At 52.5% G+C, this 15,472-nt stretch overlaps 1 protein-coding gene across 3 annotated transcripts in view; it reads right to left on the bottom strand.

Annotated features, from left to right (window-relative positions):
- LOC123629085 (protein Shroom2-like) overlaps positions 1 to 15,472 on the bottom strand; it is a 173,939-nt gene that overhangs the window by 14,246 nt on the left and 144,221 nt on the right. For all 3 annotated transcript variants that reach the window (XM_045539033.1, XM_045539032.1, XM_045539035.1), the window contains exons 6-8: positions 7,010 to 7,612; positions 1,807 to 2,325; positions 525 to 696 (exon numbers count right to left, since the gene is read on the bottom strand). In XM_045539033.1, coding sequence (XP_045394989.1) covers positions 525 to 696; positions 1,807 to 2,325; positions 7,010 to 7,612 — 1,294 coding nt within the window. The remainder of the gene's footprint in view (positions 1 to 524; positions 697 to 1,806; positions 2,326 to 7,009; positions 7,613 to 15,472) is intronic.

Raw genomic sequence — 15,472 nt, 5'->3', positions numbered from 1 at the left:
GGCTGCAGTCCACCACTCCTGTAAGGGAGGCTCCCTCAGAAAAGGGCTCTATTCTGTTGTCCACTGCTAGATCCTCCAGGGCCTGGGGCAAGTTTATGGGAGCTGAATGAATAATGCCTTTCGTTTGACAAGGAACTTTTAGATCCGCTGCTGGATTTATGATCATCTGGTTATAAAGATTTGAACTTGCCATTCAAAGAGGACAGGTGATTTGCTGACAGTCACACAATTAAGTCCCCTAAATTTTAGTTGGGGTAGAGGGGACATATCGGTTCAACTTAAAGAGAATGGTTGGTGCCCGTTTAAACTAATCTGGCGTCGGATCTTAGCAGCAGAAAAAGACAGCAAAGAGACCCTGTGGACAGGCCCAAGATTGGAACATAAAATCAACCAGCAACAGCACAGTAATATTGCCGTAAACTTCACTGTCCTGCCTGAAAGCCAAACACCAATGCCCTCAGACTCGGGGTGCAGGGTCAGTGCTGGGGCAGACTGTGTGGTCCCAGCACCACGCGCCCGCCTACCTTCTTCACAGATAGGTCGTGGTCCACATCGCTTCCCGAGTCCTCCTCCGGCTCCTGCTGCTCCTGCAGGTCCTTCATCTTGATGAGCAGCTCCGCCTTGGGCGCCGAGGTGCTGTAGTAGGTAGAATTGGTGGCCAGGGACACAGCCGCAGGCGCACGCGGCTCCTCTTTCCTGTGTGAAGATGGTGGCACTTCAGTTAGCTGCAACCATACGCACAGACCAAGCCCCAGTCCCGCTCCCTGGGTGGTGACAAGTCAATGTGGGCGCTAGTGGAAGGCCACCAGCCAGGGACACGAGACAGCCAGAGGGACACAAACGAGTAGGTGATGAATTTAAAACTTTAAAAACCACCTCACCAAATAGATATTCATTAAGCCTGTGGAATGTAGTTTTTAAAAAGGGCAAAAAACTTGAGTGAGCAGGAATGTCTAAAAATTCCCACCGGGAGCCTGGGGTGGACGGGGACACAGAGGGGTGACGGTATCTACAAATGCCATCCCCTCGCACCTTTCCACCAGCAGCCACGTGGGCTCCTCTCACCAGGGTCCCATCTCCCGTTTCTCCTTCCTTGTCGCATGTCACAGCCTCCACCGTATGCCCTCGAGCGACAGTTGTGCGACAGAGCATGCCTTTGGGGTCAAATGACTGAAGGACGGGGCTGAACGTGTTATTCACAAAAATAAGTAACGCCAATTTTTTTGTTCAGATATAAACAAACTATACATAAATTTTTAGGAAACCAATTTGTGAAGAAACACATGCTCAATCCAGGCCTTCGCTCCTGTTAGGACACGGCTGTCACGTCAGCACTGTGGACACATCCACGGGGGGCTGGAGGACTCTGTGGGGAGGCCACTCCATGCACTGTGTTCGGCAGCGTCCCTGGGCCCCACCCACCAGGTGCCAGGAGCACCTTCCCCCGGGGTGACATTGCCAACTGTCCCCTGGGACAGACAATGCCCCCCGCTGAGAACCAAGGAGACCTGTGGGCATCGTGATAAACAGCGCAGCCTACCACAAAAGCCTGGTGGGCTGCAGCATGTATTTTCATGCCTTTGCTGGTCCCCAAAGTCATCATCCCCAGGGATGGGGCCATCAACCCTTAGCTTCTCTTTTAGGAGGCTCAAAAAAAAAGCCAATAATGCTAAGTACCGGGGAGCCCATATGAAAATCTGTCTCCCCCAAACGCAATTATGAAAACAGACAGACACACCTCCTCCCTTTATAAGCCTGTGAGAGGCTGGGCGGCGTCGCGCAGTTGGGAAGGCAGCCTCTACTTACCGCTCCTCTGTGGTTCTTGGGGACGGAATTTTGGGGAGCAGCTTCCTCCGCTGCTGAGCTTCTTCCAGGAGGTGCTCGTCTTTGGGGAAGATTCCTTCCATCAGGTCCATGGCGGTTTTTATTTTCACGCTGGGGTCCAGGATATCGGCCAGGGACTTATCCTTCCCCACGATCTCCCTGGCCAGCTCCTCCGACTTCAGGTCCTCCACGGTCTTCTCTTTGGCCTTAACATAGCTGAGCCCAGGCGGGGAGGCACAGCCGTCTTTCTCGGGGGGCGCCCGGGCGCCGGGGGGCTCAGGCTCGGCACCCTGCCGTGTGTACACGCAGAAGCGGGAGTAGAACTGCTCAGATGTGCTCAGCGTCTTGATCTGGTCTTTCTCCAGCCCGCTGGGCAGGGCGGGCAGCTCGGCAGGGCGCGCCAGGCTCTGGCGGCTCTCCCTCTCGGGCTGGCTCTCCGAATGCACGATCTTGATGGGCACCATCTTCACCGTGGTGTTGTTGTCCATCACCCGCTCGATTCTGGAGGAAGGAGAGGAGCCGTCTGCTGCGATCACAAAGTGCCCCCAGGCACAGACTCCCACCTGGGTCTCAGACTGGCAGGACCCCACCCTCCCCGTGTGGATGGGGAACCCGACCCAAGCAGAAGGACCTCCACAGTCACACGGCCCGGACGAGGTAGAGGAGGTTGAGAGCTTCCCTCCGACCCCTAACTGGGCCTCCGCCCTCCGCATCTGACTCCTTCCATTCTCAAACCGTCAACCACACGCCTACAGCGCCTGATGGAGGGACATGAGAATTGTTTACCATCTGCGGTTATTCCAATGATAATGCAAATTTGAGCAAGCCCAACTCGGTTAAATTTTCTTTTGCAGGGGAAACCTGCAGCGTATGGGCACTGCTCACAGCATGGCTGTTAGTGCTTAGCTCGGTGCAGGCCTGCGAGTCCCCATGTGTTCTCAGGGCCAGAGCAGAACTCCCCTCCGGGCCAGCTGTGCTGGACTCAGTGCCACCTCCCCGCAGCCCACTCCCACCTGGCGCCGCCCTCCCGCAGACTGTCACAGCAGCGAGACCAGGATCCAGTGGCAGACAGGGGCTCGCAGCTTCTGGGTTACCCTAAGTGACTCCCAAAGCACACACATTTCCTTCTTTACGTACAGTTTCTGGGTGAAAGGAGGCGGGAGGCACCTACAGCACCCCGAGGAGGAGAGAGGGGAAGAGGCAGCCGGCAAGGCCACAGTGCTGCCGTGTCTGGGACACCCCAGCCGGCCACTCTGCTGCACCATGCCAGACCACCAAGGAATTCTGGAGAAAGGGAGCCACCTGCTGGCGCCCAGGAGGGAAGGAAAAAAGAAAACAAGCCAGACTCCCTGGATCCAAACTCGGGGTGTGTTTCTAACACAATAAACTGCAAATCACTTCTCCAATGTTACACAAATGGACCCAATTTTCTGGAACACAAGGGAAGCCTCAATGCTCTAAATTAAATGCTGTTGTTTTCCCCTTTTACTGGTGACTAGGAACAGACGGTTCCTTCTGTATTCATAAAGGTGTGGTGCACAGCCCAACATGAAATGGTCTTCTATTTTCCTCCCTCCCTCCAATAGACACCAATAAGAGCTGATGTGTTTTATCCAGGCGCTCAAAGACAGTTCTCACAACTGCTTCTTCATGAGGAAATTTTAAAGAGCCTAACTGTGGAAACTGCCAGTAAGATATGTTAAACTTGAGATGGAAAAGCCTGCTGCCTTATCCAAGGTACAGCATGCAAAAACACGCAGATTCACTTTGTTCCACACTTAGAAAGCCCGATCCCCTGCGACTGACTTCTAAGTCAGCCCGTCCTTGTATCTCCCCCATCTGCGGAGAAACTTGGTTTCCAGTGAAGGAAAGCACAACAGCAGAAATTCAACAACAAAAACAACTCTTCTACAGGTTCGCGTACACTTTCTAACAAAGCACTGATTGCTGGGCACATCTAAACAGAAACAGTGTCTCTTCTGGAAAACTCTCAAGACTTTCACATGAAAAAAAGTTTGAACAACTCTGACCTCAAAATAAGGGCAGAACACGGTGGATTAGACCTCACAGCAACCAGCCCTCATCCATTCCTGACTGAAAGGCAGGACCAGGAGGGACAGAGAGGAGGGTGTGGGGTGCGCCAAGCCCTGGGGTCCTGCCAGGTGACGGCCCGCTGCCTGCAAGGCCAGACCCCAGAGTCATGCAGGCTGAGGCTCTGCCCACACCGACGGCAGCAGGAGCCCTTCAGCCCTGCATGTCATTCATTCTGGGCTGACAAACCACCTGACCCGCTCGAAGAGTTGCAGACACGGACGCTACTCAGCTGCAGGGACACTGTCAGGGGCCCTGGAAGCAGCCCGGCTGGCTCTCGCTGACACACTCCCAACGCAGAAATAGGCTTCCCGGAGAACTCTGCTGAGAACACTGCTGGGGGCAATCAAGTCACTTCCTGCCACTGACGGGGACGGCAGATGCTGCTGGCCACTCTCATCATCTTACAGTGTAAAAATCAAACAAGACCAAAAACCTCAAAGAATTTTAAAAGGCATGAGAGTAAGCTTCTCAGTTACAGGACAGGCATGGAGAATGTGTATTTGGCACGAGTGGCTACTCTGTGCTGTTCCTGAGAGGGTGGGACATTCTACTTCCTCTTGCTCTGCGTGCCTACCGCAGAGCTCGACACCTGGTGCCTGGGCAGAGGCTGCTGGCGCGTGCACACACGTGATGGAGACAGGGCGGGTGGCCCACGCTCAGAGAGTCCAAGGAAGTCACCAGCAGCCAGGACGAGGAGCGCGGCTCTGAGCTGCGGCAGTTTAGGAGCTCCTTCACAGCAATGTCATTTGGTGACCATTAAGTCCTTTGTCCTCGGCACAGAGCAGGGCCAGGACCCTTGCTGAGCACCGGCCTCTTATGAGTCTTACAGGTGACTCCACGTTTGCACACCAGAACCGACCAACACACCCGTCCTGGGGGCGGTGACACTAAAGTCAGTGCATCAGGAGGGACTTCCATGGTAGCAACTTCCGTAGGGGGCACAACCACCATCTGCCAGACCGTATCCCTAGAGCAGGGCAGAGAGAACACAGACGGGACTGCTCCGAAGCCCTTGAACAGAATGTGGCCCTGCACAAGCACGTGTGAGCACTGCCACTGCTTGTGGGAATCCCTCCCAACTAATGCAAGAGAGCGAGAAAACTAACACTCACTGGGAATGAGAAACAACGAGCACTACTCCCCACCTGCTAAGGCCCACACGGAAGGCCGTGTTCCCGCACAGGGCCCGCCTGTGCAGCAGCTCCCGCCACCACACCCAGGCGGCCCGACCTGCTTGTGCAAACACCACGCATTCTACCCACCACACAGACCACCTGATTGCTCTTCCTTCTGCTATGTTCTAAATGTTTGTGTCCCCTCAGGAACAGTATGTTGAAATCTCACCACCAAGGTGACGGTATAAGGATGCGAGGCCTTTGGGAGGTGATGAGGTCATGAGGGTGGAGCCTCATGGATGGGATCAGTGTCCTTATAAAAGGGACCCCAGAGAGCTCCCTCGCCCCTTCCACCATGTGAGGACACAGCGAGAAGGTGCCATCTATGAACCAGGAAGTGAGTCCCCACCAGACACAGACTCTGCCACGCCGGGATCTTGGACTTCCAGCCTCCAGGACTGTGGGGAATAAATGTCTGTTGTTTATGAGTTGCCCAGTCTGTGGGATTTTACTACGACAGCCCAGACAGACTAAGACACCTTCCTTTCGGAACCTAATGATGTTACCCATCAAAAGTCTATTTAAGTGATGTTTAAGTACATTTTAAATGATACAACACACAGTGTTGGCCCACAGATAAATCTGTGCTTGAGATGCTACAGCTGAAGGTACAGTATTAGTAACAGTAATGCCCTTTCTCTGCTGAGTTATTTGGAAGCTTTAAAAAAACAATTGGAGACTCTAGAGCAGGGAGGTCCAACAGAGCTTTCTGCGGTGATGGAAATGCCTGTTACCTGTGCCAGTATGGCAGCCATCAGCTAGACTTGGTGCAACTGGGAACTGAATTTCTTTGATTTGATTTTCATTAACTTACATTTACACAAGTGACTGGTGGCTGCTACACTGGGCAGTGCCTCTCCAGAGCAGGTTTCTCAGCCTTGGCACTACTGATGTGGGGGTCCAATTAACCCCCCGCAGTGGGGCTGTCCTGTGCACTGTAGGATACCTCGCAGCATCCCTGGGCTCCACCCACCAGATGCCAGGAGCACCCCTCCCTACTCAGGACAACAAAAACCGTCTCCAGACATTGCCAATGTCCCGCCCAGGTTGAGAACCACTGCTCTAGAGAATGAGATCAAAGTTCTCCCCTTCTATTTCTCAGTTCTTCAAAGACACTCAAGTAGGTGGGGTTTTGTGTGAAGAAAGCTAAACAGTTAGTGCTCTTCATGGTCGGTCCCCGCCTGATGACATCCATCAATGGATGGAACAACTCTATGCCTAACATTCTGACAACGGCACCATGAAGTGGGACTGAGTTTTCTTCTGCATTAATTAAAGGTATACAGCAGCTTAGCTTTTGTTTTTTTGGTAAAGATGGGGTCTTGCTATGTTGCCCAGGCTGGTCTCGAACTCCTGGCCTTTAGTGTTCCTCCTGCCTCAGCCTCCCAAAGTGCTGGGATTACAGGTGTGAGCCACCGCAGCAGGCCTGGCTTAGCATTTTAACATTAAAAAAAAAAAAAATCAGGGAAAAAGGGAGCATGAAAATACCAGACATCATGAAAAACACCAATTTCAGCATGCAGCCCTGAGTCTGCTAGGGTGCTCATGCTTAGCTTAAGCCCGAATCTGATCACAAATATTAAATGTGCAAAACAACAACAAACCGCCCCCCTGGTCTGCATATCGGGGAGGCAGGTGGAAACGTGGTACCTGGGGAAGGGGAGGGGCCGTGCACCACCCACCTCACATGTACCACGCTCCCTGCAGGAGAGGGCAGCCCCTAACAGCTACAAACCCAACCCTCGCTGGGGCTGCCTTGTCCTCTACACGGTCACCCTCTAGGACCATTTCGAACCTAGTGGCCTGAGCTGAAGCAGGGCCCCCGCGCAACCCCGAAAGACCCGCTGGAATCCCGCGTCCCTGGCAGCACCCTGGCAAAGGGGAGGAGGCCGGCGCCCACCACCACGGGACCATACCTTGTTGACTCCTCATCCTGCATGAGCAGGGGGGGCTTGTCCGTCAGCTTCTGGGGGGCGAACTGAGGCGAGGGGGAGCGCGAGGTCTCCATGGCCATGCGCAGGGGCAGGGCCTGGCCCGCGGGGGGCGGCGGGGCTTGTGGCTCCGGACGGGTGGCACCCTGGCTCACATGCTGGCAGGCGGCGGCCTCTGGGGCGTCCTGGGGCTGGGCGCTGCGGGCCACGGAGGGGCCGTGGGGGAGGGACAGGCGGGCCACGCACGTGTCCTCTGGGGGCACAGAGAGGGCCCTGCCCGGGGCCACCAGGTGCGTGGGGGCAGGTGGGCCCTCGAGGCCGCAGCACTTCCTGGGCGCACGCAGGGCTGTGCTCAGTGGCCGCGAGTCCTGTCCCCGAGCGTGCTGCCCCAAGTCTGCTGGGCCGCTCTCCTCCGGGTATCTGTAGTCGCGAGGTAGCGTCCCCGCTCGGCCTCGGCCCTCCCCGGGCGGTGCTGGGGCTTTCCACGTGTGAGACGATTCAGAGGACGTAGGTGGCTTCTGCGGGTTCTGAATGGGTGGGCGCCGCCCTGTGCCCGCACTGCCCTCCTGGCACGGGGCACCTGCTTGTCTAGAGGAAGGACAAACGAAGGTTAGCCAGCGAGCCCAGGTTACACCTTCCCCCACTAGCGACTGGACCCAAATCGTGTCCATCCCCTGAAACCAAAGGAGGTAAATCCATATACATTTCCCCATGGCAATTCCTAAAGCCAGGTGGCCAGTCCTGACACACGTTAGACAACATGGAGCTACTAACTGGCGTGTCACATAACAGAACACTGGGCATTCACACCACACACACACACACAAACTATATTTTTTTGCAACAAAAATTGAACAAAAATTTTAGAAAACAATATGAAAGTCAAAATTCTCACATATGGTTCTACTCAGAAATAGTTACTTCAAGTTACAGTATTTTATGTGGCTTATGGGAAATTGCCATACATTAATACAAAGGGGTAAACCTTTCTAAGATGGGCTGCAAATCAATTTTTTAATAAAACCTTGAAAACAAGTAGTGTATTACAAAAAATAAGAAAAACAAGGGCTCTTTCTTTTGGAAGTGGCCATGATTCACGGATCTTTCCACTACTGTACCACATACACATGTGTTTAGATGCACATACATGCACAAGCATGCCTGCAACACACACAGGCTGGCTCCACATGCGTGTTTATCCATGCTGTAACTACAGCTCATGGGCTAGCTACTGTCAAACTCACCACGAGCCAGCCTGCCATGCCTTTGCTGACATATTGCTTCTTCCGATCCAAAAGAGTAGTAAAATGAGCCTCTGATTCCAGGAAGGAGCTATTTTCAGTTAGAAGATGAGCCTTGAGTTGTTAAAGGAGCTCGAGCAAGGGCAGCAAATGGTCAGCAGGAGTGGAACAGCAGGTGCTCCCCAGCACCCAGTGCCCACACAGGAGCCCCGAGGCCCAGGAGCTGTGCTGCCTCTCAATGCACATCTTGGAGCAATCTGGACGTGATACCTGGTGGCCTGGGCACTTTAGATGTCCCAGCCCATCCAGTCCACTGCACTGTGAACTGAGTGCCCTGTGCGTGTCAACCTTGCTGTGTCCTCAGGGGAATGGTCCCTTCAGGTTTAATGGGTGACCAATACCCTCCCCACCTCCTCCGCAAGGTGGCTGCGGCCATGGGCTCCACTCTGCACTGCTGTCTTCAGGGAGGGGGCTGGGCGCTCCCACCCCACAGCCAGGAGCTTACGTCCTCAAGGTCTGGGAGAGGACAGAGCTCAAGTCCCGCTGGGACCCCAAAGAGGGCACATCTGTTTCCTGCTTAGAAGAGGCTGAAGACACAGCACAGGTTTAGAAAATGAGCTGTAACAAAACAGCCCAACCTAAGTGCTCCAGACAACAGCAACCCAACTGGAAGAAGTCGGATTTCTTACGTGTATTAGGTAGGCACTAACAGAAACTTCCGGTCTGAAGTTTTATCCAAGTAACTTGAACACAACTACGATGGTTTAGAGAACATACTCAACGCAGCAGCTGTCTGGTTACAAAACACAGAATGCCATTAAGATGCTGTCAAATAGACGATGATCCTGAGAGGTGCTTTCGTAGGTCAGCATTGACATTTCACTTAAATATTCAATATTTCATTTCATTTCAAAGAACTCAGGTACACTTGAACTTTTTTTCCCTATCAAGACTCCTGAAACCTAGCATCCATAGACCTACCTGAAAATACCTGGTACCTGTTATTTAATAAGTAACCACCACATCATATAAACAAATGGAGAATTAAATGAGCTACAATTTATTGCCAAAATCTAAGCACTTTTGGTCACCTGCTAATTAAAAAAGAACTCTATTTGCAAAGTGCCTTGGGCAGAAGTGAGCTGAGATCTACCCAGAAACGGAAGAGAACTCACCTGCCAGGAGCAAAGCCCCTCTGAGAAGTGAACAGTGACCGAGAGCAAATGACTCTCCGAGAAACCAAGCAGCAGGCCGGTTCCTGGCTCCTCTTCCCGTCCACAGGCTCCTTCCGCCTCACTAAAGGGCCACCCCATGTAGGATCTGATGCCATGTTCTCAGGAGGGCAGCCCAGCGTCACTTCTCATTCCTTCTCCGAGCCCCCAGCGCCCCAGCCCCACAATTCACTCCATTTAGATTCGCATCAGCACAGCAGCTTCTGCACCACATCTGCCCCCACCCCACCTTGCAAAGTCTAAGCTATAAAATCACTAACTGGTTTTTATTGTCCCCATTGATAAGAATCCAGGAAATTGGGGTCACAGATAAAAATGAAAAAGAGGACCAAAAATAGGAATTTGGGGCTCTGCTTCGGTCATGTTCCAATCTGTGTTTCTAACAGGCTCCAAGAGACTGCTTTGTAGACTGCATGTGATATGTCTGGGTTGCGTACGTGTATACATGTATATCTGTGTGTAGATGTATATTGCGCATGCCTGTGTTGCGTCTGTGTGTGGATGTATGTAGTATGCGTGTATGTGCATGTGTGTGTCTGTGTTATATATGTGTGTAGACACGTGCCTCTGTGTATATGTATGGATATCCCTTTTTCATACTTTTAAGGATAAAATAAATGGTGACAGAGAGATCCAGAGACACAAATCCAAGACACTGAGATGAATTAAGGACTTTGTGTGTCTCTGCACAAGCTCCCAGGAACACACGGGAGCAGGAAGGGAAGCCACACAAAGGAAAATTAAAAGGGCAGCTGCACTCCAGGATCCGACTGGTATTCAGACCGGGTTGGTGTTCACCCTCCTGCACAACATGCTGATGACATGCTACCCGGGAGAGGGCAGCTCGCACAGACCGGGAGGGGCAGGGCTGCAGGCTCCGAGCAGCGGAGGCTCTGGAGACCGCAAGGTGGAGCCCCGAGCCAGGCTGTCTTCCCTGGACTGGCGGCAGCTGAAGGACAGGGAGGGGCGAATGGCCTGGCACAGGACTACAAAGCCAAACACAGCCAGCCTGAAGGGGGCAAACTCGCAGGCAGGGCCGTCTTACACGTGCTCTGCGCTTCAACATACTATGATGGGACAGAAACCACTGCTAGGAAAAAACAAAGAACAAACCTTCTCGAGACCCCATGACCACTGCTGTTACATCTAAGTGTTCGATTCTGCTTTGGAGACAGTCAGCCTCATGTTTGAATGCGAGGGTGCCACGGACAGCCGTGGCGGTCTCATTTCCACGTTCCGTCTGTGCGTGCCGGGCCCCCTGCAGACGCTGGGCCCGTCCCTCTGCATCTCCCGTGTCCACTCCCTGCCCCACACCTTCTGCACAGTTGGTTTCCTGTCACACAGCCCTCAGCTTGGCCACCCCTGCCCTGCCGCCTGTCCCCCTTCAGATCACACCCAGCACAGGGCTCTGTCAAATGATTATAATGCTCGCCTGCCTCCACGCTCCTGCCTGGGCTGTGAGGGCCTCTTCAGACAGCAGGCAGTGGGGCTATTTTCTTCAGAGCCTCACAGGAAAACGTGACATGCATTGTGCTACACCTTCACGGGAACACACGTGAGACACGTAAGTACACTTGTTGCTTTCAATCACTTTAAATCTGTGCAGAATGTGAAGGAGAGAGGCTGCACTTCTTCCAAGACTCACACAGTTCTCAGCGAAATGAACTTTTGTACGAACGTCCCAATGCAACTAAACATTCCTGGACTGCTCTGTAATCCTGCTTAATTCACCACCGCTTGGTGAATAGGGTTAACAGTTACCTTCACCAAGAAGGACGGGAAAATTTCTGAATCTTTCAGATGACTTGAGGAACACATCCCATAGGGCCATCCTTCCCTGGCTACTTTGGATGTCAGTGATCGGTTGGGGTGCAGGGCCCATTCTGATTTGTGGACAGACCCATTGCTCAAATGCCCCAGCAATGTGCTCCGGTGTCTGAGGCCTTTCCGATGTACAGGTTGAGCATCCCTTACCCAAAATGTTCGGGACCAGAACTGTTTCTAATTTTATAATTTTTCTAATTTTGGAATATCTCCATATACATCATGAGATATGTTGGGGATGGGACCCAAGTCTAAACATGAAATCCATTTATGTTTCATATGTACCTTATACACATAGCCTGGAAGTATTTTTTCAATATTTTTAATAATTTTGTGCATGAAACAAAGTTTGTGCCCATCGAACCATTGGAAAGCAAAGGTGTCACTCTCTCAGCCACCTGGTGGACGGTCTGTGGTTGTGTGGCATCACTACCACTCCTGATGCTGAATCTCTACGCTACTGATAAGCAATCCTTCCCTTACACTTACTCATGCTTCAGTACCTCACAGTAGAAAGTATCACAGACCACGAACACAGCGACAATACGACGTGTTCAGGGTGCCCAAGCAGCACAGCGGCCTCACCAGAACACCCGCCTCGGCCGCAAGGCCGCAGCAACAGCGAACAGCGGCAGGCCGCCAGTCCCCACCTGCGTCTGTGACCCCTCACGTGAGCACAGCTGTGGAATTTCCTGCTTGTGGTGTCATGTCAGTACTCAGAAAGTTTGGAATTTTGGAGCACTTTGGATCTGGGATTTTCTGATTAGGCAGGCTCAACCTGTGCTACCCACATCTGCTTTGCGGTTTCACTGGGCACACAGTTCCAGTCAGCATCCACCGTGTGACATCAGGGAAGCAGTTGTGCCCCAGGAAGCTTCATCTCCTCACCTATACAGGGCCATCACAGGCCACTCCTCTCGGGGGGGCCGTGGGTTACAGGCAGATGAAGCCCACGACGTGGCAGAGGATTTTCGTGGCGTTCCTGGGAGCCAGGTGCCTGCTGAGCACCCCAGATGAAGGGCCAGTCTGTGGTGGGACAGACCAGGGCACGGGCCTCGTGACACCGGCACCCACACACGCTCTTCCCAAAGCACACCTCGACACAGCCCCGGCCTCCATGATGACAAAGGCATGCCCCAGGCGGGCCCAGCCAGTGCTGAGGGGTCAAAGGAGCACCAACAGAACTGTGGGCAACGCAACGGCCTCATCTTCACAATGCAGGGAGAGGGAGACAGTCAACAAGCTTCTGCCCTGCCGGGCAACAGCATTGAGATGTGTCCTCCTTTCATTTGCACGGGATGCAAAACGCCAACTCACACTGTACACAAATGTATTACACATCAGCATGGCAAGAAGAGCAACGGGTAGGGAGTTTGTGAGTCTGGGGGGGCCCAGGAATCCCCCCTGAGGGTTCGTGCTACAAAGCCAGGATCCGGGGCCGCAGCTGTTTGTGCAGAGCACGATTATCTCTCGGAGAACTGGGATACGACCCAGAGTTGCCGCCTTCCATGAGCACGGAACGAGGAATGTTCCACAACTCAAACATCAACTCAAATGCTCAACATTTACAGTTTGAGGTTATCATCTGGAAAACACACCTTGTTGGCTGTGGGTGTAAAGAAAAGTGATTCTGCAAAGTGCAGAGCTGTTCATCAAAAATCACAGAGAGCTATCTGCCATTCGGCCTGGCCGCTGGGTCAGACATCCCCAGGCACATGGCCTGCGGCTGAAGAACCACTGCCACGGGGCCGCGGCACAGGGGCGGGCAGCCGAGGAGACGGGACATCCATGTCACTCGAGTCACAATGTCCACTCTCCTTCCTGTACCCCAAGCAGTTCTTCGCAGACACACGCCCCTGGTGAAGTCACAGCACCCCCAAAGGCCACACAAGGTGGGGAAGGCCCTGAAGCCCAAGAGAGGTAAGCACCTGACCGACGCCCAACCAAGCAGCGCCTGCGCAGAGACACACAGGAAACATTTCAACTGGCAGGAATGCCCGGAGCACGGCACCGATCGCTCTTCCTTGCAAATACCAACTCATCACAGTTTTTCCCGGGCCGAGAGCACCTGCAGGGAGGGGGCCGGCAGGCTGTCCTTCGTGAGCTCAGCTTTCGGGCATAGAAACAATATTTACTGAATGAACAGATGAGCTCCTGACTGTTCCCACAAGCTCTGCTCCAACTTTTGTGCCTTGCGGAACTGCCTCGGGGGAGGACGAGCCCCGAGCCACCCTGAACTCAGTGCTCTCTTCCCTGCAGCGTCTCCACTAACGCTGTTCCCCACGCCAGGACAAACAGGCTCCTTCTGCCAGGGTTCGAATGTCACGTGGCGAAAGTGATTATTGCAGAAAACCAGATGAATTTTATTTCTTCAGTGTCTTCAAGATGGATAAAAAGGTTTGCTGCTTCCTTTGAGTTTTATTTTTGCTGGCAGAGGCCCGAAGGGTGAAGAGTAATGAAGTTGAATGAGTGAGACCGAGAGACCATTTGTGGTTAAGAGGGGGAGGAGAGAGTAGATTAAAAGAGAAATGCCACTCACAGATGATCCAAAACCAAATTTACAGGCACTGGTTTCTTGGGGAGTTAGTGTCCAATAACAGAATATGCCTAGATTTGTCGTGTATAACGCGTTGGCCCCTCAAGTATCCGACTCTGTGCTTTCAAGAAGGACTTCCCTGTTGGTCACAAGATTTGACCCCTGGGAGCTGGGCTCTCCTCAAACTCACTGCACCAGAAGGCCAGGCCTGGGCAGAGGTAGGGAACACCGAGGGATGGGAGGGATGGCATGTCTGCAAATCCGCATTTCAGGGACCGCTTTCCAGACAATTTGCATGTCAGGCCAGCATCGGGAATCTCTGCTTCATGGGACCCTCCCTCCCAAATTCCTTACCCCTACTTTTCTACCCACTTCACTGGACATTAAAATCTATTCCTGAAGTTTTAATTGTTGGCTTGGCACATCTCTCCTGAACTAAATTATCCTCATCTGCAGAGGTGGTGAGCTCGAGAGCCCCCAGTACAGACCTGAAGGGACCGGTCCATACTCCTCCAACCAGAAAGGCTTCTTGAACCCTGGCCCAAGCCGTGTTTTCTAACTGTAAGGACTTCAAAAGGCAGTTTGTGGAGCTCCACTCTGGTTCACATGCAGACCATTGCTCCCAGGAGCAACTAAAAAGAGGCCAGAAAAGAGCTTTTGAAACCTCTCCAGACCGTCCTCTCACCCCATATAAGTGGCCTCTCCCACCCCCCTCCCCTTAGCACCCTCTTCATATCCTTCATGGCACTTATCAGAACAAGCAATACTCATGTGGGTTTAAAAAATTAATACCTGTCTCACCTTCCAGATGAGGAGTCCACAAACTAGAGTCCCAGGGCCAAATCCCCACTGTTGCCTGGTTTTATGAGTAAAGTTTTGTTGGCACACACCCTCTCCTGCCTGCCAGTCAGAAAGCTGAGTGCACAAAGAGACCTAAACTCCAGAAAGTCTCAAGCCCTTCACAGGAGAGAAAAGCCCACGGCTGCTTTGCTTCCTAGGGAAACCACTCGAGGCAGGTGACTGTCCACCCAGCACACAGCTGCCCTGGGGCCAGCTAGTCCACCACTCCCGGGCACTCACCCCAGAGAAACAACACGGGTCCTCACTCATGCTAGCCAGAATTACCCACCCTCTGGTGGACGGATAAGCCAGTTATGGTACATTCACAGAAGGAACACTCCCCGGGTGACAGATGAGATACTAATATGCTCCTGAGAACATGTGCAGGTTAGATTTGCATGTAACTCGGATCCCTGGTGAACAATGCATATACGATAATAATAATGGTGACGATATTATAATGGCTCATATGCGGTAATAAGAATTCAGTGTAATACTGCAGTGATGATAATAATGTACTGTAATAATAAGTCACAGAAACTGCTGTGCTCTTTCTTTTAATTCCTAGGTAGTAAGAATGTTACACTTATTCTGATCTTCTAACAAAATCAATAATAAACTTTCCAGTTCAGTAATTAATCCACTACACAGCCTAGTAATAACTGATGCTATCCTTGGAGCACTGCCTTTCACGTTTCATTATTCTCACTTTATCCTTTAGAATTGTCCCAACAGCCAAGTGCCTGAAGCCTAAAGCTTTCCAAATGAATGACGG

The sequence above is a fragment of the Lemur catta genome, chromosome Y, assembly GCF_020740605.2.
Source record: "Lemur catta isolate mLemCat1 chromosome Y, mLemCat1.pri, whole genome shotgun sequence".
Taxonomy (NCBI): Eukaryota; Metazoa; Chordata; class Mammalia; order Primates; family Lemuridae; genus Lemur; species Lemur catta.
This window is presented reverse-complemented; position numbering and strand designations above follow the sequence as displayed.